This window comes from Pongo abelii, chromosome 11 (genome assembly GCF_028885655.2).
Source record: "Pongo abelii isolate AG06213 chromosome 11, NHGRI_mPonAbe1-v2.0_pri, whole genome shotgun sequence".
Classification (NCBI taxonomy): domain Eukaryota; kingdom Metazoa; phylum Chordata; class Mammalia; order Primates; family Hominidae; genus Pongo; species Pongo abelii.
The window spans coordinates 114,968,111-114,993,442 of NC_071996.2; the positions used below are offsets into that span (position 1 = coordinate 114,968,111).

Consider the following 25,332-nt stretch of genomic DNA (forward strand, 5'->3'; position numbering starts at 1 on the left):
GATTCTAAAAAAAGCAGCTACTAGGGTCCTGATGGAGAGGCTTTGGATAAAAAAGCAGAAGAAAAAAAGAATAAAGGATTACGGTATATTGCCCAGGCATGTCTGGGGTTCATGGAGCACTGTGTAGGGGTAATGGAAAATGGGTTGGGGCTTGATAATTGGATAAAAATAGAAATTTGCCAAAAGGAATATGACATAAGGGGCTCAGAAAGGTATTAAGAAAATACTATACTTGGCTTTGTATCAGAGTTTCTTGTTTTTCTCTCAAGACTGTATCCATCCCAGCTCATTCAATAAAAATTAAAGAATTCATTTGTGCAGCAACTTCTCAATATTATAAAAGTCTTCCTTTCTGAATATTATAAGAAAATTAGGTTGTCTAAAGTAATAACTCCATTGACTATTATTTTCTAAACATCTAAAACAAAACTAATGATATGCGTTGTTTTTTACTTACTTTATAAACCGTTCCAAAAGCACCTGAGCCAAGGACTTTTACCCTCTTCAGCTCAGTTTCTTTCAAAATACGAAGTTGAGCTTGATTGGGTGCTGTGCCACTGGGAGTTAATGGTTCCACCAACTGCAAAGCAGAAAGAAGAAGGTTATACTTTCAATCCAATAGTCAGTCCTCTCTCTCTCTCCCTCTCTCTCTCTGTCTCTCTCTCTTTGGTTCTCTTTCTCACAAAGCAAAAACACACAAACATGGTTTGCCTTGACAACCAATACCTTTGTAATATGCACCACTCACCATTCACTGACACATTTATGCATTCCTTCAGACCCTGTCCTTTCTCTTCTCCTGCTCTTTGTCAGGGCAAACACAAGTAACAAATGTGCGCCTACCTTGAGGCATACTAGGCTACGAGATTTGATGCATTAAAGAAAGGAAATGCTGCCTTCTTAGAGCTTAAAATATACCTGGGAAGCCAGGACAAATGTGTCAGAGGAGAGGGGAAAAAAAAAGCACAATGCCAAAACCTTAGGACAGTGCTGTTAAAACTTTAATGTACATCTGAATTACCTCAAGTTCTTGATAAATATAGGTCCTGGTTCAGCTAATCTGGAGTAGGCCTGAAATGTTTGCATTTGCATAGAACTCTAAGGGATGCCTAGGTACCATTGTGATCCTCGAACACATTTTAAGTACCAAGGCCCAAGTGTACCTCTTAGATCAATAGTTCTAAAATTCTATGATTTGATTCTGGATCATAAGTGAATGTTATGAAATGCAAGGCATCAAACAACTACTGGGGAGTGAGGCTCACTAGTTTTGCCTTCCTAAAGAATGTACACTTTAAAATCAAGTCTTGAGATATCTAAGTCTTGACATAATGAAAATGGGTTGGTATTGGGAGGGCCATTGTGAAAAGCAGCTTGGGCACAGCAAGAGGGAGGAGGAGGAAGAAATATAGCAGAATACAACAGGGAGTGGGACAGATCAGAAGGGGGAGAGTAGGGTGGGAAACCTACCTAATCACAGGATGGGCTGGGTGTGGCCAAAGTAGTAAAATTAGGCTGATAGTTTTAGACGTCATCATTGCGTTGTGATTCAGTTAGGGGGAATGAATGAGAAGGGGGCAAGTATGTGCATGCGTGCCAATCACTGGCATATGTGAGAAAAAAAAAAATGTATGTCTAAGAGAGGCTCTGGGTACCAAAAAGCCTGTATCCTATGTTAAAATTTTAGGTTTTTATCTATGTATGAGTAAAAGGGCAAGTGCAAGAAATAGGAGTTTCTTTGTCTTTTAAAAGTTAAATTAAGGAACTAAACTTTACAAATAGTCTCTTTTATTTTTCCAGTATAATAATCAAAGGCTACTACTGCTCAAATTGTGTTGAACCCACCACAGTATTTCAAAATCTGTATTTACAAAGCTAAGTGCACTGTGGCTCTGCAGCTTGGGTATGAATTAGCATGCTTCTGTGAAAATAATGGCCTACTTAATTAGTGGAAGATTCTTGATTGAAGGTAAGTGTAGCTATAGCAAGAATTTTAGGAAGAATGTAATAAAAAATTGCCAATAAACTTAGGTTATTTTCAAACTCTTCTTTAATTGTGAGTTTGACAGCTCATCTTCAATTTCATTTTTAAATTTAAGTTAGATAAATGTAAATTTGATAACATAGAACTGCATTCAAGTCACATTTTAAAAATCTCAGAAAGAATCACTAAATTATTTGTTAAATTTCAAAACGATTGCTCAACTGAGTTCCCTTCATTTGAAGGCAACTCAACCAGACAGGAATTGTTGGGTAGATTTTGATACATGTGCTATATGTATAATGAATAACTTATGAATCATTTTTAAAAATCATATACAAAAGTCACATAAAATCACACACAATACTGGGAGGGGGCTTCAGCATTTTGGGCGAGATATACTTAAAACATATATTGTGTATATGCCTTGGCATATACCATGCAATAATTTCATATTTTGAAAACTTCACAGTTCTACCTGAGCTTTTTAGTCTTCTTTAATTTTCTTGGGTATCATTTAATATATTTCACAAAAACATGTTTCTGTATCATTTAATATATTTTACAGACACATGGGTTTAAATTTGGAGGTTTATATGACAGTGTTGCCACTCACAGGAAGCAATTTGCCCTTCCTAAACCTTTATTTCTTATCTGTGAAGTAGGTGTAGCAATAATTACCTTAGAAACTTCAGAAAGGGTGAAATGAGATAACATATGTGGAAAATTCTAGAACGTTTCCTGGCATATTGTAAGCACTAAATCTGTTACTCTTCAAGGGATGAGATCATGTCTCATTAATACATTTTTGAATCACACCATCTACCAAAGCATCAAGCTTACAGTGCATCTCAGTAAGCATGTGTGGAAAAAATATGTTTTATAGTTTTATGCATGTAACATAAAAAAGACAATCTGGAACAAAATGATTTGAGGAACATGTACCATCTTTAAGTGTATGCAAACAATATATCAAGATTCAACAAATGTTCACTTCTGAGGCAGATTTCTAGCTTCAGTATTTGAAGATTTAAACTGACCATCTTAAAAATTCCCCCTTTATTTAGATGATGGTAGAAAATTATATTTTCTTTCACTCAGAAAAAGATAGGGATTCTACGATTATCTAACCACCAAATGTAAAATAATTTAGTCTTAAAGAATAATTTTCTATAAAAATAGAACCTGCTTATAAAACCAGTAAGTGGGCCGGAAGCAGTGGCTCACGCCTGTAATTCCAGCACTTTGGGAGGCTGAGGCAGGCAGATCATGAGGTCAGGAGATCGAGACCATCCTGGCTAACACTGTGAAACCCCGTCTCTACTAAAAATACAAAAAAATGAGCCAGACGTGGTGGTGGGCGCCTGTAGTCCCAGCTACTTGGGAGGCTGAGACAGGAGAATGGCGTGAACCCAGGAGGCGGAGCTTGCAGTGAGCCAAGATCGCACCACAACACTCCGGCCTGGGCGATAGAGCAAGACTCCATCTCAAAAAAAAAAAACAAAAAAAAACCAATAAGTGTGTGTTTATTTAGTAAGGAAATGACGGTTTGAAAGACATTCTTATAAAGCACTGCATTATAAAAACAAACTGAGATAAAGCAACACAACTCTTTTCATGGCAATGAGCCTTCCCTGTGTGTGGTTACAGTAATTTCTCTTCCATTATGCAGTCACCTAAATGTACACTGCTATTCCAAGCTGTCAATTCCTTTCCAACTCTAGTTTACAATACTTCACTTCCCAGGATTCTCTCACCAACTGCCTCAAGCTGGCCATGAGGAAGAATTCTCTCTGCCTCCAGCATCCTAGCTAAATTGCAAACACACATAGCACAAAGCACATGTGTTGTGTCCAAACTTTCATTCACACGTGCAAGATTGAAAGTAATCAAATTGCTCTTCCATAAGCTTCCAGCTAAAGTAGGAATCCCTATTAGGTTTTCCCATGTATGTAATTGACTACCTTTATTTTGCTTGAACATGTCTATTCATGAGACAGCTCATTCCAATTGCAGATAACTTTAATCCCTAGAAAGTGTTTTCCTAGAAGCAGCTGTAAGGTAGTTTCCAGAAACTTTCACAGGATACTTCTATCTAGATTTGATTTCTGGGTAAAAAGAGCTAAAATTTAATTCGTTATCAGTATGCAAAATGTGTGAATGAATTAAAATTCCCATTCCTCCCATTCCTGTCAGTGTTCAAAGGAGAAGTGAAATTGTCAGACTGACAATGAGAAAAACAACAAACGTTGGATAAGCTTATCTCAGAACAGAATTGCTCTGAATTGTTTAGACAGGCACAAATGTGTATATCAGGAGAAAGGTAAGATGGAAGTTGAGAAGGGTCTGGTAATGCATAGTCTTCTGTAATTGTTTCTTCCCTGTATCCTGTACCATGAAAACTATCTGCTTTTATGCTAGAGAATTCAGTGCAGCAATATAAAAGACATTATAATCATTTATGAGTAATTTACATACTCACAATAACCACCATGCATAATATTAAATGCATCCCATAAATTGTGTTGTAAGGTCTGTGTGATTACAACACTAAGCTTTATCCTGTTAGCTTAGTCTTTCACTGCTGGTATAATGAGATCATTGACTACTAATTTAATGATCCTAATTAAAACATGCATTCCTTGTCTGTTAGTTTTGTTTTGAAACAGGAAGATTCTCTCTCTTTCTAACATTTTTCTAGATCTGCCACTGAGATATTCTTTTTTTTATTATTATTATACTTTAAGTTTTAGGGTACATGTGCATAACGTGCAGGTTAGTTACATATGTATACATGTGCCATGCTGGTGTGCTGCACCCATTAACTCATCATTTAACATTAGGTATATCTCCTAATGCTATCCCTCCCCTGTCCCCCCACCCCACAACAGGCTCCAGTGTGTGATGTTCCCCTTCCTGTGTCCATGTGTTCTCATTGTTCAATTCCCACCTATGAGTGAGAACATGCGGTGTGTGGTTTTTTTGTCCTTGCGATAGTTTGCTGAGAATGATGGTTTCCAGCTTCATCCATGTCCCTACAAAGGACATCAACTCATCATTTTTTATGGCTGCATAGTATTCCATGGTGTATATGTGCCACATTTTCTTAATCCAGTCTATCATTGTTGGACATTTGGGTTGGTTCCAAGTCTTTGCTATTGTGAATAGTGCCGCAATAAACATACGTGTGCATGTGTCTTTATAGCAGCATGATTTATAATCCTTTGGGCATATACCCCAGTAATGGGATTGCTGGATCAAATGGTATTTCTAGTTCCAGATCCCTGAGGAATGGCCACACTGACTTCCACAATGGTTGAACTAGTTTACAGTCCCACCAACAGTGTAAAAGTGTTCCTATTTCTCCACATCCTCTCCAGCACCGGTTGTTTCCTGACTTTTTAATGATTGCCATTCTAACTGGTGTGAGATGGTATCTCATTGTGGTTTTGATTTGCATTTCTCTGATGGCCAGTGATGATGAGCATTTTTTCATGTGTCTTTTGGCTGCATAAATGTCTTCTTTTGAGAAGTGTCTGTTCATATCCTTCGCTCACTTTTTGATGGGGTTGTTTGTTTGTTTCTTGTAAATTTGTTTGAGTTCATTGTAGATTCTGGATATTAGCCCTTTGTCAGATGAGTAGATGGCAAAAATTTTGTCCCTGTTTGCAGATGACATGACTGTATATCTAGAAAACCCCATTGTCTCAGCCCAAAATCTCCTTAAGCTGATAGGCAACTTCAGCAAAGTCTCAGGATACAAAATCAATGTGCAAAAATCAGAAGCATTCTTATACACCAATAACAGACAAACAGAGAGCCAAATCATGAGTGAACGCCCATTCACAATTGCTTCAAAGAGAATAAAATACCTAGGAATCCAACTTACAAGAGACGTGAAGGACCTCTTCAATGAGATCTACAAACCACTGCTCAATGAAATAAAAGAGGATACAAACAAATGGAAGAACATTCCATGCTCATGGGTAGGAAGAATCAATATCGTGAAAATGGCCATACTGCCCAAGGTAATTTATAGATTCAATGCCATCCCCATCAAGCTACCAATGACTTTTTTCACAGAATTGGAAAAAACTACTTTAAAGTTCATATGGAACCAAAAAAGAGCCCGCATCGCCAAGTCAATCCTAAGCTAAAAGAACAAAGCTGGAGGCATCATGCTACCTGACTTCAAACTATACTACAAGGCTACAGTAACCAAAACAGCATGGTACTGGTACCAAAACACAGATATAGATCAATGGAACAGAACAGAGCCCTCAGAAATAATGCCGCATATCTACAACTATCTGATCTTTGACAAACCTGACAAAAACAAGCAATGGGGAAAGGATTCCCTATTTAATAAATGGTGCTGGGAAAACTGGCTAGCCATATGTAGAAAGCTGAAACTGGATCCCTTCCTTACACCTTATACAAAAATTAATTCAAGATGGATTGAAGATTTGAATGTTAGACCTAAAACCATAAAAATCCTAGAAGAAAACTTAGGCAGTACCATTCAGGACATAGGCATGGGCAAGGACTTCATGTCTAAAACACCAAAAGCAATGGTAACAAAAGCCAAAATTGACAAATGGGATCTAATTAAACTAAAGAGCTTCTGCGCAGCAAAAGAAACTACCTACAGAGTGAACGGGCAACCTACAGAATGAGAAAGTTTCAATGCAGATATTTTCTAGATCTGCTGCTATTGAGATATCCTCTATCTAGAGCTTGCTAATGGGATCTTCCCAACCATACAAACAAAAGACAGATACTTTCCCCAATACAATAATTTTCTTGACCACTCCCATCTACCCCCTTGAAGCCTTGACTATTTTTACGACATAATCTGATTTTTCACAAGCTTTGTTTAACGGATTATAAAATAAAAAACTTAATTAGGACACTGAACAGAATTTCACTTGGATTAAATAACTTGGATTAAATTATTTGGATTAAATAACATCATCTAAACCTTCTAAACCTGATGAAAATCCCCAAACACATGAAGAGGAGAAATAAATACCTCACCTCTGTTTCCAAGAATCTTCTCAAGGCTCTTTTCTTTTTGATGCTCTTCCTTCTAACATAAACAGCAAATGTCAGACCCACAATGACCAGAATGAAGAGCCCACCAATTACTCCAGCTGCAATCAGGGGAGTTCTGACAACCAGAATGAGAAAAAAAAAAAAAAAAAAAAGTATGAAGAGAGAGAAGACAGAGGAAGAGAAAAGAGCAGTTGTACAAGACATTATCCACATTTCACAAATCTAGTCATTTAGATGAAATGCAAATATAAAAGTGCATTAGGTTTTGCTCTACCAAAACCTTTCTCATGGTAAAAACTATGGTTGTTTTTGTGTGTTTTACAAATAATAAACCATGCACATACAACTAATCTTTGAGGATGAATAGTCACAACATGCCATTTGATGAAAAAAAGTAAAACTTGCTATCAGTATGAAAAACATATGCCAAAACATTGGTGTTGGCGCATTTAATATTTTACTATTATATATGAATAAACAGGAAATACATTGTAATAATATTGTTGTGGTTTGTAATTTTATTTTCAGTATTTTCTCTGAAGCAGGCTTTCACAACAGTGGCACTATTGACATTTGAGGCTGAATACTAGTTTGTTGTCACGAAGTGTCCTGTGCATTTTAGGATGTTTAGTAGCATTCCTGGCTTCCATCCATGAGATGCCAGTAGCACCTCCATCCTCTAGTCATGACAATGTCTCCAGACATTCCCAAAGATCTGTCAACATCACCCCCAGTTAGGAAACACTGCTCTAATGCAAAAATGAGTGGTCTGAAGACATAGAAACCCCATGCCTCTGGAGTATAAGGGTACCAATAAGAGAGTTATTATTGCCAAAAGTGCTATTTGAAACTCTGATTAGGGCAACTCTGGCAGAAAAAAGGTCGGGAGAAGGATAAAGAATTGGTTCAGACATGTTTTCAGAATAATGACAAGAGTATTAGAATCAATAGTGTGTCTAAGCATCATATACTCATAAAAGAGGTTTGCACATGAAGCATTACATAAAAAGTGGTAAAGAGTACCAAAAAGGGATTAAGAAGAGATTGATTGGAAATCTTCATTCTTAAAATGTTTTTGTAATGTATTGTTAGCAAAGATATAATTTTGAAACTGATCACTTCTTAGATAATTTTTTCCTTGCTTAAACAGTAGTAGTTGTGATTTGTAACTTGTTCTGGAGTACAGCAGTATCTCTGAGGTTTCCGTGGTCAGAGTTCTTAATCATACGAATTTTGTATACCATAGGAAATAATCTTGAGTGAAACACACAGGTGTTACCTAAAAAATATTTGACCATGAAGCCACAATGGATATCAAAACTAAAAAAGAACTTCCTGCATTCTCATGCCTTCCATAATAAAGCATTTTATATCTTATATTTATGTTTTTAAAAGAACTTATACTACATTTTCTTAAAAAATACTTTCTCTTGCTAAATAAACGTCTGCTCAGAGATAGATCAGAAATACTAATGGTGGATGATCCTCAATAAAATCTTGAAATTTTAAAGAGCACATGAAAAAAATCTGCATAACTTCTTCTACAAATGAAATCACGTCTTTTAAAGATTATGACTGCTATATTGTCATATAAAACTGCAGAAAAATCTAAAAAGGTAGTTCATCCTAAAGGTTGTTTCCTGACAGCTCAAAGTACTATAGTATACCAAAATATTGCTATAATTCAGCTAGCTTTTTCTAAATGGTATTTTCTAAAGATATAAAAATCTCTGCTGAGAAAATTAAACTATAGTATGGACAATAATTCATCTTTGTGATACGTTTTTGTTGGTGTAAGATCATATTTTTGAGCACGCAAGTTAAATATGTATTTCAGGAAATGTTTTATGTTTCAACCAAAGGTATAATTTTTAGCTCAAATGCTTAACATATCCCTGAAAAGTCACTGTTATTGAAAGGGTTGCATTTTTGTTTTCTTAGTCCAATTTTTTATCATAAAATATTTATGTATAATTGAGACTAGTGTCCAACATTTCATTAATTGTAGATTCAGACCAAACTCTAAACTTTCTCTGCTTATTTATTTTGCAAAATAATAGGTGGTATACATATTTATGTAAATATATGTAAACGTCAATGTCACTGTATATGAAAAGAAAACGCTCTATTTTGTTTTTTGCTTGTTTCTTTGTTTGCTTGTTGTTGTTATTTTTTAAGAACAAGCTTCCAGGAGAAGAAAATAATACCTCTCTTTTATCTTATTTTGGTGGCGATCAATTGCCATATAATTACTATACAGGCAAGTAATGGTAATCAAAATAAGACATTCAAAAACTCAAGACAGTAATTCCTGTTTTCATAGTTAGCATTTACTTTCCGTATTTTCTCACAGCAATATTTTTGGTTTACTTGAATTTCTTTACTGTTTTCTTACCACTCTGCAGGAACAGTAGAGGTACAAACAATCTGAAGGAATAAAGAATTATAATTTCTGTACTTAAAAATCATATATAAGTGTTCTATTGAACATTTTAAGAGGCCAAATTCTTCCTATTCCCACAGAATTTACTTTTGAAACATAAATCATTAACCACAAACAAGCAACCAGTAAAAATCAAAAGGAGGGAATATTCCATAAGACAACTTGTAGGTTCTTTTTATTAATTATCATGAAAAAGGTGCTGATGTAGCTTAAGAAGACTTAATAGACATAGCAACTGGATATAAAATGTAATCCTGCATTAGATCCTAGTTTGGACAAACCAGTTAGAGAGTCTTTTTGGAAAACTTGAGAGATCTGAATATAAATTATATAGTAAATGAGAAGATAATTTGCTGCAACAGAAAGACGTGCACCATAAACTGAAAAGATTCGGTTTCCAAACAGTAGAACTTCAATATGAAAAAACATGTATTCATATATGTATACAAATATATCCTCAGATGCATAGATCTGGAATAATATAAAATAATATACTAAATAGTAGTTGTCTCTGGGTAGTTATGAATACAGTGCTCTTATTTTTACTAATTTGTATTTTCTAATTTTTTATAATCCATTTATATTCCTTTTGAAATAAAAGTTTATTAAATTCAAGAAAAATGCAGAAAAAAAATCATTGTCTAAAAGTTTAGCTTTGTAATAATGGCCTTGTTCTCTTTTTCTTGAATGTTTACTTTGCTTTTTTTTCAATTAAGATTTCATTTTGTTATTCCCTGTCCACGTTTACAATCTAAGTACTTTTTCGTATATTTTCTATTCATTATAGTTTGATATGTCTGAGACATTTAATTACTATTATGTTTCTTACAGTTAACATTATGTACCATAAAACCAAGATAATCTGAAAAGTTAATACTATTTTCACATCCTACTCCTCTGAATTTTTATGATTCCTAGATATTTGTAAGTATAGGATAGATAGCTTTTTGTTTGTTTGTTTTTTTCCTGAGAGTTTACGCTTAGCTCCTTTTATGAGGACCCTTTGGGTAAAGAGGAAATAGCAACCTAAGTTGCTTCTTTAAATGGCTGTGCATCTCTCCTTAGTCTAATGATGATAATGGCTATTACCAACCAACCTGTTTCTGAGCTTGAATGTGATTTATTTTATGTTTATTTTTTAGATGGAGTCTTGCTCTGTTGCCCAGGCTGGAGTGCAGTGGTGTGATCTTGGCTCACAGCAACCTCCACCTCCCAGGTTCAAGTGATTCTCCTGCCTCAGCTTCCCAAGTAGCTGGGATTACAGGTGACTGCCACCATGCCCAACGAATTTTTGTAATTTTAGTAGAGATGCGGTTTCACCATGTTGGCCAGTCTGGTCTCCTCACCTCATGTGATCTGCCTGCCTTGGCCTCCAAAAGTGCTGGGATTACAGGCATGAGCCACCACTCCAGGCCTTGAATGTGAATCTTGTATGTGAATCAGCGGAAGTGATAAGAGGCTCAGTTGACACTATGAGATCACAAGGTTCAAATACCAAGGGATCTAGAATACTCTGATTCCTTATCTTTAACAGGAGCATTGTGATTTTTTGTCTTGTCTTTTGGCTGTCCATAAAAAATGGTTGAGATTCCCTAAAGCATCAATTTCTAAAATCAAGTCCAAGCTTAGACTAAAAGGATGTGATCAATTGATAATTTACCTTATTCTGTGACTTGGAAATAGTATTATGAAACTGATATCCTCCCACTACTGAAGAAACTAATCTCACAGGGATTCTGAATCACAAACGAACTTTGCTAATTTATTTAAAAGCATATGATTCGGTTTTCATAATTTCATTTAGAAATTCAGAGACAATGAAATGGATTAAATTCTACTGACTTGAATGCAATTATTTTACAAAAAAGCAGCATCTTTCCAAGCTATATTACTCATCTAAAATATACATATTCTTATTATTCATTACTATATTTGAACCATGCTATTTCTCTCATGCGGAATATAAAATGTGAGAGGACACATGAAACCTTATTTTTAAAAACATCACAATATTTTCTTCCATTGATCAGTTTCTTTTCAGATATCAGACCACAAACAAAAATGTAATAAAGTCAATATAATTTATGATTAAAAGTCAAATGTTTTAAAAAACTATTTCGTTATACTCTTTCTATTTAGTGTTATAAGAACTGGCTATCTTTTAAAAAGGAAAAATAGTATTTTCTTAATTGGTGAAACTGGTAATTTGATGAATATTGCAAAAAATGTTAATTCTATGATTTTACCTTTTTTTAAAGGTAAAGTAAGTTCATCATCAAATAAAAGGTTTATTAAATTTTGAATATATGTGTATTTTCTTTACTTGTGTGAATACAGAATAATTTTCAACTAAAGATAAAAGAACCTGTAGTCCTATAAAACACTGATGGTATACTTGCAATTCATAGTATTGACTATGAATCAAAGACTTTCACTTTTAGAAGCTTTTAGGTTAAACTAAATAATTTGAAGAAAGGTCTTCAGGATTTGTTGCATCAGATGTAGACCTGCTTCACTGCTTATCTATGGGCACTAAAGGTTAAACTGAAAATGTGTGTGTGTATTTGTAAAAAAAAAATGTATATAAGAAGGAAAAAAATAAAGACAGGCTAGTCAGATAAATTTAACAGGGATTTTTTTTTTTTGTAAAATAAACTTTGCAAATTGCAAAACATGGTAAAATAGTATCTCCAACATTACTACTTTGTGTTAATCTTTCAAATTCTGTATGACTTTTCCTTATTGTGGCAGAAAGATGCTTTGGAGCCAGGCAAATCTAAGTTTTAATCATATGTCTACTTCTAACCAATTGTGAGTTTACTGCCTCTATCAGATAGCTTAAATATACATAAATACATTCTTTATCTAAGCTAGTACAAAAAATAAATGCAGAAGGAAATTATATAGTCATGTTTACATTCATGATATCTAATGAGTTTGCTTCAAGATCATCTCTAGTATTATCATTAAATCAAATACCTTGAAGTTTAGGAATTATTCATCCCATTTTGGCCAGGACAGTCTTAGTTTATGCCAGTCTAATTATCAATAATGCCACTTTTACTCTCCAAAGTGCCTCTATGTGAGCAATAAATCAAATGTTTATCCTACATTTAGCCCAACCTAAAGGAATTTAGGATACCCTGAGTTAATAAGTATTTATCTATATCTCTATATTAAAATGTGTATGTTGGGGTATGTGTGTATGTGTATATAGGATCAAAAAACCTTCAGTTTACCTCTATGAAAGGGAATAATTTCTATGAAATCTGACATTTTCGTTTTTAGTAGATTATTTCCCATCAAAAATAAGTGCATTGCTAATGACACTCTGTTGTGCTATAAAACCCGTGAGTATATGTAGGTGTGTGCATACATACACATTCACACGAAAGTGTCTTAGTTTTATTTTCAGCAAGTTTTACTTTCTGGGAAAGTAAATTACTGCATTTTATGAATGCATATGTAACTTAAATGGATATTTCATAAACTAGGGTCAAATGTTATAATTCCCTATAAAGTTACATTTCATTGTAAAAAGATAATTAGGTAACATTGGCCATCATACTCTATCCTATCTTTCTTCTGAAAATCTTACAGTGGCTACAGATGAAAGCATGAGTCTATCATGACCCAGAGGCCAAATGTATGCTCAGGGGTATATTCTGTTTTGTAAATTGTTCTTGCTGTAAGAAAAATGTAGTCGATCAAAAACCTATTGACTCTCTATTAAAATCAAATTCTTATAATTCATTCACAATTACCAACTGAGACAAGGAATATAACTTTGAAAACAATAACATTTTCAATATTTTCTTAATTATGTATATAATTTAAACATAGCAAAAGGTCTGTTTCCATAAGAGAAACACAAGATTTGACAGCCATCAGATACTCACAGGTTTTATAGCACACAGGGTGTCACTAGCAATGCACTTATTTTCAGTGGGAAATAATCTAATAAAAATGAGAATGTCAGATTTTCTTAGAAATCATTCCCTTTCATAGAGGTAAACCAAAGGCTTTTTTGATCCTATATACTACCTTTAAATTTAAATCATTTAGCTCCACTGAATGTGAACTTTCCCTTCTAATAATTTCCAATACTTGTATATTTTATAATTAGAATTTAATTTTTACATACATTGTATAGTTTCACAATAACCATGTAACATATCTTATAAACTCCGTATTAAATACAAGAAAATAGAAAAGATGCCTGGATAAGGTCAAACATAAATAGTAATGCTAACATTTTATGTATTGGAGTCTCAAGTCCATTAAACTTTCACCTATTATATTTTTTCTCTTTCTAAAGATGATATATTTACACAAATATCATTATTCAGGTTTTGCTTCAATATCTATGCTTGATAGTGGAGAATACAAAATGCACATAAATTTATTTAGGGGTTTTCATAGAACTTTTATATTTAGTTATATCTTAATATTTTACTTCTCTTTAGACTATCATTTTATCTGTATTGCTATATTCATTGTGATTTACTTTTATTAAATCCTTTATATCCTTGGGTGTAAAGTTTATAAGTGACATTCTTCTTCTTTCAGCTTCATTTTGTTTTCAAAGTGAGAAAACAGTTAAAACAGTTTTCTTTTTTTTTTTTTTTTTAACTTATACGGGATTTCCTTTAAGAAAGGTAAAGACGAGCAGTACCTATTATTACAGTGACAGTAACTATTGTACTGCTAGTCTGTTCAGCCTTCCCCAAAACAGTTCAGATTTGAAACAAGAGACCTTGAAACACCAGGAAACATTGAAATTCCCCAGAAGACATTTTAAGGGTTACTGCCTAGGGCAAGGAGAGCTACATTAAGGGAGTTCTTTTTCTCTTGCAAGTAGTGCTTATTCTGACCCAGAATTCAACCTGCTTTATAAACATGACACATCTTTTCTTTTTGAGCAAATGCAAGTGATCTTACAGTTTTTGGTTGATGAGACCTGGGGTATTACAATAGGTGTCTGTCCTTTGATTAAGGCTCAGGATTCCTTTATTACATTTCAAATATGACCAAAACTGTAAGTGCTGAAGCAAATGAATCAGAACGTACCGTCCCCCTTCCTAAGCAAATTTGAATGTTTTGTGACTCGCCTTTATGTGTTAAAATCAATCTTTTTTTCAATATGTGAATGCAACATTTCATTCAATAACACAGTGTTGCAAAAGTACTTCAGTAGAGATAGTGCCATTAAATGAATATGTAAATATAATCTGATACTTTTATATCTAGATCAGGTTCTGAGAAAAAAATTCAAGTAGTTTCACAGCAAATCCTTCCTTCTCTTTACAGGCAACATTTACACATATCTATGGGCTTTTGTTTGTTTTTTCAAATTTTGGGGAAGTACATAAACTTATACATTTGACTTTCTGGCAAACATTCTCATGTTAAGGACACCATCCTCAGAATATATATAATCTGTCTAGGAATTTCTACACCCAGGATTTTCTACAACTAAAGTGTTGAAAAAGAATTACGCCAGGAAGAACTTTCCTTTTAACAGGGTTTTTAAGAGGTCAGATGAAGTTTTGGTGCTTTTATTAATTTTTCCACAGTTTATACCTATTATACAATATCACATATCTATATTCTATACTAATACAGTAACTTTATTATGGTTTATATGCTATTATCTAGATAAAATATACGTAAGGATATGTTTAGTGACACAGATAGAATATTGTAAATATTTAATTACAAAACAAATTAACCATTAAGTATCACTATGTCCTATTACTTATCCATTATATGGACAAGGTAATATGAAACAATAGAGCAAAAGATTTAAAGATCGAGGATTCAGTTCTTACAACTTCAGTTACATTAGGTACCAAAATTATTCAGCATGCTAAGGAATTTAAGTTTCATAATAGAGCAGAAAGTATTACATAAACACTGCTCTGTGAAGAAAAGTGGGAGAGGGATAAATCATGGCTGGCACCATTCTTGTTCCCACATTTAAAAAGTTTTCTTCGCCTTAAAATCTCCATTCATTCTATGCACTATAATTTCAGATAATTAGTTGCTAACAGAGAATATATTCTATGTATAAATCGCACCTACCGTTATCTATCGAAGCATTAAGCATACACATTTGTGTCATGCTTATTGTGCACAACTACATAAGACAGATATAGAGCAATCCCATTTTCAGAGGGTTTGCAAACTTTTTTTTTGAGAAGGAGTCTTACTCTGTTCCCCAGGCAGGAGTACAGTGGCACCATCTTGGCTCGCTGCAACCTCCACCTCCCGAGTTCAAGCGACTCTCCTGCCTCAGCCTCCCGAATAGCTGAGATTACAGGTGCCCTCCACCACACCCAGCTAATTTTTGTATTTTTAGTAGAGACAGGGTTTCACCATGTTGGCCAGGCTGGTCTCGAACTCCTGACCTCAGGTGATCTGCCCGCCTCGGCCTTCCAAAGTGCTGGGATTACAGCTGTGAGCCACCCAAGTCTGGCCTTGAAAACATTTTTAAAGTAATAGCCTGGTTGGTTGGTTTGTTTCCTTGATAGTCAATTCTGTATATAAAGCATTTTTTATTTTTATTTTTTAACTATACTTTAGATTCCCCAATCTTTGTTTTAGACTGAAAGAAGATTTTTTAAAAAATAAAATGCTAACAAAGAGGGATTAAGGAAGTGTCTTTCTTGGGAAGTATCACTACTCCTTATTCAGATGATGTAGTTTCTACTTACATTGGCCTGCTGGTAGCCTTTTTTCCTGCTGAGGAGACCTACAAGTGTTCATCGGGGAGTTGGTGGCCTTGCAGCGCACTGAAGATTTGGATGAAGTGAGATGGGAAAAGACTTTAAGAAGTGAATACAGTTGTGGGAAAAATACCAGGATTTTTGGACATCTATCTAGAGTCACTGGACATTTCTTGCAGGATTAATGAACAAACTCCTTTTACTAGATATTTTACATGTGTTATGTCAAATAATTCTTCCAATATAATTGATTATTGATGTATGGTGAATCTGAAGTAGGTTATACAACTTGTCCAAGGTCGGAAGCATTCTAACTGGATAGTCAAGCCTAGACTCTTAGTATATTTTTCTCTAAATCCTTTATCCATTAAAATATAATTATAAGGGTATATTAGGAAAATTATTCTGGTAGAAAGTTGTAAGATAGATAGATAAGCAGGAAAAGGAAAAGATATGAAAGAAAATTAGTTTAGGTGACTGTTTTAAGAGTCCTCGTGAGTAATAGTGAAGGACAGATTAGGAAAGTTTAAAAGGAGATATGGTGAGAAAATATATTAACAGCAGCAAAACTGATAAAAGGTATAAACTCAACAGTGAAGAGAGAAAAAGCAGGCATCAAAAGTGACTAGACCCCCATGCCTATGGGAATATAATAAGGCCGATGATGCCTTATAGGGACGTGCAGAAATCAGGAGAGAGACAATTAGAAGGGAGAAGTTTTTAATTCTTTTTGATCTATGGATTTGAAGTGCTAAAGGGTATCCAAAATCTGTATCATTTCATTCAACTTTTACAATTTCTGTATATATTTGTTATTCTTTTAATTTCAAGACCCATACCTGTGTTGATTTTATTAATAGCTTCACATTTTTAATTAAAGTGAGTCACAGACAACATTCCACTCCATTCCCTTTAAGTTTTTCTAGTACTTTATTTATTCTCTAGGAACATTCAAAATGCAAAGGAAGAAAAATGTGGCTCAAGGGGCTTTATTTCTTTTCTACTTCCTCCCCCTGGCCCTTTTGTTTTGCTGATAGACTCATTAAGATAAATTCTACTGTTCCAATCTGTTTTTGTTCTTATCTTTTTACTGACCCTTTGAGATTATCATTTGCAAGAGGAACAAACCTTAAAAATATTTAATACATTTTAAAAACCTGTTCATAGTGCTATTTGCCTTGGGTAGCACATGCTAGAGCCAGATGCCTTAGTAAGGCTACGTGGATCTCATTGCTAATTCTTGTGCCTTAATGCCATCCCCCATTTGGAGAATTTAAAGTTTGACATTAAATATTAAAGCTTAAAGAAAATTATTTAATTGAAAAAGACAATTAAACATAGATACTCCAAAAGAGGCCCCTTCATATTCTTTTATGATTTGGTAGTTTTTATAGAAGAAACCTTATGTTCCAGATGCAAAGCTGTAAGTGCTAATGAGTGGCTTCAGTTTTATTGCCATCTCTGTGACTGACCTCAGTTCATTCCATTTTGCTATCATGCTTTCAAGAATATTTGTTTTTAGTACTTATGTGTCTTAGACACTACTAGACCAAACTTGATTTAGGTATTTATAATTATGCTTTCTTGGATTCTTTTCTATTTCAAAGTAAATTATAAGCCCCATCAGGTTAGGACCATCATTTTTAATTTTTTTTTGTTTTATCACTCTAATAACATTGTCTAAGAAGTTTATCAATAATTATTATAAAGTGAACGAAAGAGTTAAGTGGGATATTTTAAGTAATAATGAGTTCTTAAAAATGCAATTCTTCCACCTGATGTGACTCTTTAGTATTTGGAACAATTTTGGAAAAAGCAGAATATTTTCTTTGCATTTATCTCTTAAATAGTTTGTCTAAAACTGATCATTTTATTGCCATTCTCTTAATTCTTGAATTAACTCTCATCACATTTTTAGTCTCTGTCTCTTCACTAAATCGGTTCTTATCAAGGTCATCACTGGTTTTCTCGCTGCCAAATCAAACAGTAATTTCTTAGAGCTAATCTTAATCAATCTGGTGGTAGATTTTCATACAAATGATCAGTTCTCTTTTCTTGAAACACTGTCCTCCCTTGAAAGCAATCCTTTCCCTAGTTTCTTCTCTGTCTGGTCAGTCCTTTTCACTCATTTTTTGCTATTTGCTCTGTGTTACCCTGACCTCTAAATATAGGAAAGCCTCAGGACTCAATCATTGGATTTCTTCACTTTCCTGCTTACACCCTACATAGGATGTACCATCCATCTCTTTATCTATGTAATGATTAGCAAGCATATTCAGAGATTAAAGGTAAAATAAAAGAATTTCTATTTTTATAAGCTCAAACGTAAGTCCTTTAAGTGCTGGAATTTTGTCACAAACACTTTCATATGTTTTAGAGTCTAGTTTATTGTCTCACGAAAAGAAGCACTAAATAAATGTTACATGAATAAGTAACCGGATGAAAGTTTACTTCTATAAATATTTACAAACTTTTTATCTTAAATCAACCCTTGAAAGCACATATATCCTACAACAATCTCAGAGCTCCCTATATGTTTTTAAACTTAACAAAAGCATAATTCTAAAATATCTTTAATGGAAAGAAAATGAGAAGAGTTATTTATGTAAGGCTTCTCTGAAATGAAGCTGATACGTGTTTAACGTTTGCTTATTCCAGATTTCATAGTAATTGGTAAAATAATATTTTCTCCAAAAAGCAGTGAAACTAATCCTGAGACGAGTTGTTATTTTTCTTTGCTGGTTTTAGTTTAGTTTATCCCTCATCCTCAACACACTGTGTCCAAGTCCCAGGCTGACTAAAGCAACAGTCGTTCCTACTGCCCTGATCCCTAACACAGTAGTGATTTTTAAAACGTTAACAACTTCCTCAGTCTCTCTGCATCTTGGTGTAAACATACAACAAAATTCTTGCCAATGAAATGAAAGCAAAGGTTGACCGTAGGGAATTCTGGAAAAGAACAGGTAGAGCTGATGAAGCCTATCCCTCTACTTCTGTCCTTGGATCTAATGCTTAGAGCTGCGGCACTCAGTGTACTATCAAAACAGAAAGATAATAAAATGATATAGGTTCTGGTCCTGTTGTTACTGATCCATGAAACCCATGGCAACAGCTACGCCATTTCTAGACTACTGTTATGAAATAGAATAACACATAAAACTATTGGGTGAAGCCATTACTTTTTTTACTTGTAGGCAAGGAAGATACTAACTGAAAAGTTAGTATGAAAAGTGACTATGTCCAAATTTTTCACTTTTCCTTTTTTCTTGCATTTTAACTGTCAAATGCATCATCTCAAGATATCAGGATTTTTAAAAACATAAATGAAGTCAATGGCCCTTTCCTTTCTTGTTAACACTTACTGTCTCTGGTGCTTCTATTACATCTGCTTCATCATCCCACTCTTCTGGTCATTGACTAGGCTTTATGTGTATCAGACTTTTCTGAACCCTTACATTGGAGGGGGACAGGGGTGGGAGGAAGTGCCTCACACATTTATAAGTAACACTAAGTAGAAGCTTGTAGAGCTTCCTCAAGGATGCTGTCTCTGAATTGTGGAATTATATATGCTGTAATAGACAGGATATTATGTATCATCCATTTTCAAGCAGTGATAAAATTCAGAAGTAGTAAATGTTTCTTGAACTTGTACACCTCAAGCAAATAGGTACCGAAAGATCAATAAAGAGAACATGAAGAAACACAGCTCTTCATTAGTATTTAATTTGGCAAAACAAGAACATCCAAGTTTTCTAATTTCTGGACCCATAGTAGATTGGAAGTAACCCAAGGAAAAAAATGAGAGGGTGAGACTGTTTCTGCCTCCACAGGGGACTTGGCGAAAGGACAAACAAACACTCCTGTCACAGAGGCTTTTGGTCATTGCACCCCACTTTAAATAATGTTTTTAACTTAGAATTGATTAGTTTTTATATTCTAAGAGGAGGTTTATTGTGACTGAATTAACAAAAACATATTTTAAAGCATTTAATAACAATGTTTAGTAATATAACTCCTTTCTAAACTTATATAAACACCCAACCCCTAATTAGAACACATTTCTAATTATGGGGAAACACATTTTTTTCAAAAGCTGTTGCCTAGATGATGTTATGATTCGGCAGATGCTCTGAATACAGATTCACAGCCTCCAGATAATGTAAGAGAAAAAAAAATTGAACCTAAGCATTTCAAACAACATTGAAATAACATAATACCAAGATAACTTTATACTTTGCCCGAAACCATTTCATTTACATGCAAAAGAAATCATTAATACTAAGGAAAAAACCCACATCTACATGAAACATTCTCTTCCAAGCTAGAATATTAATTTTCCAATCTGTTGTCTATTTTTTATTATTAAAACTGTGTATACTATTAACAATCAGCCATATGTAATGCTATGTATTGTTTAAGGACATCCAGCAGAAGATCTTTTAAAATCTCTTTGTATTATAAATGGTCATAAGAAAATAATCTAAAAGTAATTTGGAATAAACATAATGCTTCCCTTTTACGTTTGCTAAATGAAGTATATCTACAGACTTTCTTCTTTTCAGTCTTTAAAGCTTTCAGATTGCATATCTTTATTTTTCCATTTAGAAAATTATCTAAGCAAATGACTTATCTTTACTTACAATCATGCCAATTGAGTTTATGCAAAATCTAAGTTTTTCTTAGAGCCAAGGGGGAGGAGAGTAAGAGATAGCAGTTACTGGGTCCTACATTCACCCTCTGGCACTGAGTTAGTTGCTGGAAAACACTAACATCTCTTCTTGAGTACTTATTGGGATCACTAAGTAAGTATGCTAGTATTTAGCTATTTGCAAACAGTCAAAAACAAACAAACAAAAGAATTTAAAGAACAAAAGTGTAAATTTAAGATGATATGCAATGGGTACTTTCTCATAAAATTCATGCCAGTTATCCTTTATTATCAAGTAATGACATCGCAGTAACTTAAAGAGAAAAAGAGAAAGAGACAGAGAGAGACAAAGACAGAGAGAGAAGCCCTCACAATCTATTCTTAGTGTTTTATAAAAGGATTAGGTATTGCTATGACTAAGTTATTCTATAAATATTGTTTATAATTTCAAAACTATATAGGATCAAAGCCATCCTGTGAATTGTTTATACATATATATATATATTCTTATTCCTCCATAAAAATAAATGATGTTGAAATATTACAGATACATATATCTATAACTGACCATTTAGGATTACTTGAAACCAATTAATAAATCAACAGACTTTGAAAAAGTTAATTAAACTTCTTTATTCATCATGATCTCTGTATAACATGATTAATGGCATCATAAATGAAACTATAAACTCATTAGAAGAAATTTCTAAGTTATGCAGTCTTTGGCAACTTTTGGTGAAATACTTGCAGCCATACTTTACTGGAACCTATCTAATTTTAAATAGGTATGAAGATAATGATCTGTTATAAATTTATGTATTTTATAATGACACTATAATTCAAATGTTTTTTAACTCATGTTGTAACTTCTGTAATATTTAATGTGTTTTCTATTTGACTTTTTGAATAGCAATTCACATATATGAATAAGAAACTTGAATATTTTCATGTATTTTAATTAATCCCTAGCTAAACATACTTTTTTTAACGCCAAATACACACACATATATATGTTATTTATTTTATAATTTGTAAAAGGCAAAAACGTAGGAATAGCCTATCTTTCAATAGGGAGTTGGTGGTAAGCTGATACTAGGGAATACTAGGCAATCATAAAAAGGGGTAATGTCTGTTGATCTGGAAGGCTGTCCATAAAGTACTATTAAGTGAGTAAAGTAAGTTACTGAATAATGTGTAGAGTATGCTCCCTTATCTGTAATCAAAAACCCTTATTATTGTACATATGTATTAGTATGTAGAGAAATGTGTGGAAGGACTAATATATAGATATAACATATACATTTCTATTTAATACTCTAAGCATGTATTCCTTTTGTAATTTTACATTTTATTAAAAATATATTTTAAAAAAGAATTAACCTTAAAAAACAGAAAGAGGGAAAAAAGAAAAATACCTAAAATATGATGAGCTGGTGAGCTTTAACCATCAGGATGATGAATTCTACATTTACTTGCTTTGGATTTAAAAGAAAGGCATATGGGACCAATTGCTAAGACCAGAACCATTGCTTGAAGATAAATTTAGTTACATAAGTACAATCAGAAGCCAAAGAAATTTTATTTGTAAGGGAATTCCATCATAATTTCTTATTTGAAAGCATATAAAAACTGAAATAGGAAAAATATTTCATGATGTACTGATTTACTAGTAATCAGTACCTGCACAATTGCACAACTGCTGATGTTTGTAGTAATGATGTGATTTAGAGTAATTGTTATATATCAGCATTTTGCAATTAACGCTACAGGTATTGAAATTTGTTAATGTCTCAGAACACATACAGGATGCTGTTAGATTCTGATTATGTATTTAACAGTCTTCTAATTTAATGAGTCTAGAGTCACTGAGAGCAAACTACAACCTGTTATTTTCCAAGCAAAAGTAAAATAGGGTGACCTTCAAGTTAGAGACATGTAAAGAACACATTGCAAATTACTGATGATTTGTGGATTAGTGTCAGAATATTTTAAATGCAAAAATTAGCCCAGTTTATATTTGGATTTAATATTCCAGACCATCTCTCTCCTCATACATGTACACCTCCTCCCGTTTGGCAAGATGATTTCATCTACAGCCTCAAAGAGAATTTAGAATTTTACATAAACTCAACCTTTTCTCACCAAAGTTATACACTTATCTGTATCTTTATCCTGTAATTATTTTCTCCCAATAAAATAATGAAGGAGGGAGTCTTTTCTTCTCTAAGGCTAATCCTTTCATATTTTCTTTGCCTCTTAATTCTTCTTTTTTTTTCAGGAATTGTTATAATTAATAATCTCTTCTCTCTCCTGTATCTCCAGCCTCTCACACTCTATAAAATCTTCCAAAACAGACTCACAATTTCACCCATTCTCAAAATATCTTTCTCTTGATATTATTCCCATTCAAACTATTTCCCAGTCTCTCTCTCTTCTCTCTCATCTACATTTCTCAAAATATATCAACACTTGGAGAAACTTCCATATCTGTATATTAAATTTCCCATTTAGCATCACTTGAATATGTCAAAGTCACTGCAAATTCAACACATCTGAAACTAAACACAGGATGACTAATTTAGCACCCTTCTACTGTGACAAATCTCAGTTAATGTTACCCCCATCCATCCAACTTTGCAAGCCAGAAGCCTAGAAAAAATGATTAACAGTTTCTTATCCCAATTCCTTCATATCCAGTTAATCACTAAGTACGGTATTACATTTCAAGTTCTAAATATTTTTTGAATCTTAACACTTCTCTCCATTCACTCGAATTTCTGGCTCCCCAATTCCTTAATTACTTACTCCAATAGTTTTAGCCAACCGTTCACGTTGATACTACTAAATATTTACATTACCAACAAATGATTAAGTTAGAAGGTCAATACTTGCTTCCCAATCAGCATATGGACTCACTCCCTTCTAGAACATTTTCTTCCCTTGGCTTCCAGGGCTTCACCTTACCAGATTTCCTCCTACCTCCATCCATTCTGTCTCAATTTCCTTTGCCATACTATACCTTTCTCTTCTGTTCTGCTCGTACAAATTATGGAGTATTCTAAGGCTTGTGCAGTTTTCCATCTACACTTTCTACATATGGAATCTCATTTAATGTAATGAATTTAAATATGATTGATGACCCAGACTCCTCCCTTGAGTTCCACAGTATTATATTTATTTGCCTATGCAAAATCTTCACTCAAATAACAAATAAACATCTCCAATTTGTTATAACCTTAACACAATTTTTTATTTTCCTCATAAAATTTGTTCCATTTTCTTTTGAGTCTTCTCCATCTCAGTTTATGACATCATTCTTATCCAGTTACTCAGGACAAAAACCCAGATGTCATTTGTTGTATTTTTCTTTTCTTACCATCTGCATATCACATACTCATTTGTAATTTCCCTCATAATAAATCATCATGCAGGTAAATGATATTAAATATATATTTATATATATTATATATAAATATATATATTAAATAATATTTTCTCTTTCCCTACACAATGGATTTTATGATATTAGGAATTACGTTAATTTTTCTCTCTATTCTTTCCTCAGTATCTTAGCCAACATTTGACATGTAGTAAATACAATGAATATTTACTGGCTGGATATTGAGAAATAACATATATGGAGGAGGGTTTGTGTTTTGTTCTGTTTTCTCCTGTTTAAAACAAATAAAATATGGTATGTTTGACTGTACCAACAGTGGGAAGAATTTTTCTTGGGAGAAATCACTTTTTACCGAAACAACCGGAGCCAGATGATACAAAATCTAACATTCATAACCTATCACCTAAAATCGTTACTACTTCCAATCAATTTTGCCCAATCCCATAAATCCTACAGCATGATCTAGTGACAACAAGGAAGTGCCTGCCAAAGTCCAGCACTATATTGTCTTTTATTTTATTTTAGCGTCCATGAAATTTGAATTCTTACTTGTACTTTTGATGAGGGAGGCTGGGGATGGTAGCGTTAATGCAATTAGGAACAGGTGAAAGTTGTTCTCATAGGAAACCACAGCTTTGTTTTTCAAATCTCTGCAGAATTTTAAAATAACTCTCACTTTAGAAAATATTTTTAAAAACTGTGCCGTGCCTATGTTTGTTCATATATGTCTTAGATTAGTTTATCTGATGTATTTAAAAAGTTACATTATCTACAATTATAGGATTACATGCTTAGATCATGGAATTTATTGGTCCAGGATAAAATACTCTGTGTGAGAACTGCATTATAAAATCCTATACAGAGGTAGGCTTAATAGCTAAAAATTAAAACTGAGAGAAAGATATTGAGTGATTTTTTTGTAAATTGCTGAATTACTCTAAGTCTGCTTTATCATTTATGAATGGCAATAGTGACTACTGTTTTTATGTGCTTGTCATAAATATTAAATGTCATAGTGTAGCATACCTGATATAGATACATATTAGGATTTTCTAAAGGTGGCAAAAACAAGCTCGT

General features: G+C 33.5%; 1 protein-coding gene across 6 annotated transcripts in view; it reads right to left on the reverse strand.

The window, feature by feature from the left end:
* Window positions 1-25,332, reverse strand: part of ERBB4 (erb-b2 receptor tyrosine kinase 4) — a 1,162,809-nt gene that overhangs the window by 245,370 nt on the left and 892,107 nt on the right. For all 6 annotated transcript variants that reach the window (XM_054549798.1, XM_024243752.3, XM_024243750.3 and 3 more), the window contains 2 exons: window positions 7,019-7,151; window positions 458-580 (listed from right to left, as the gene is read on the reverse strand). In XM_054549798.1, the coding sequence (XP_054405773.1) occupies window positions 458-580; window positions 7,019-7,151 (256 nt within the window). The remainder of the gene's footprint in view (window positions 1-457; window positions 581-7,018; window positions 7,152-25,332) is intronic.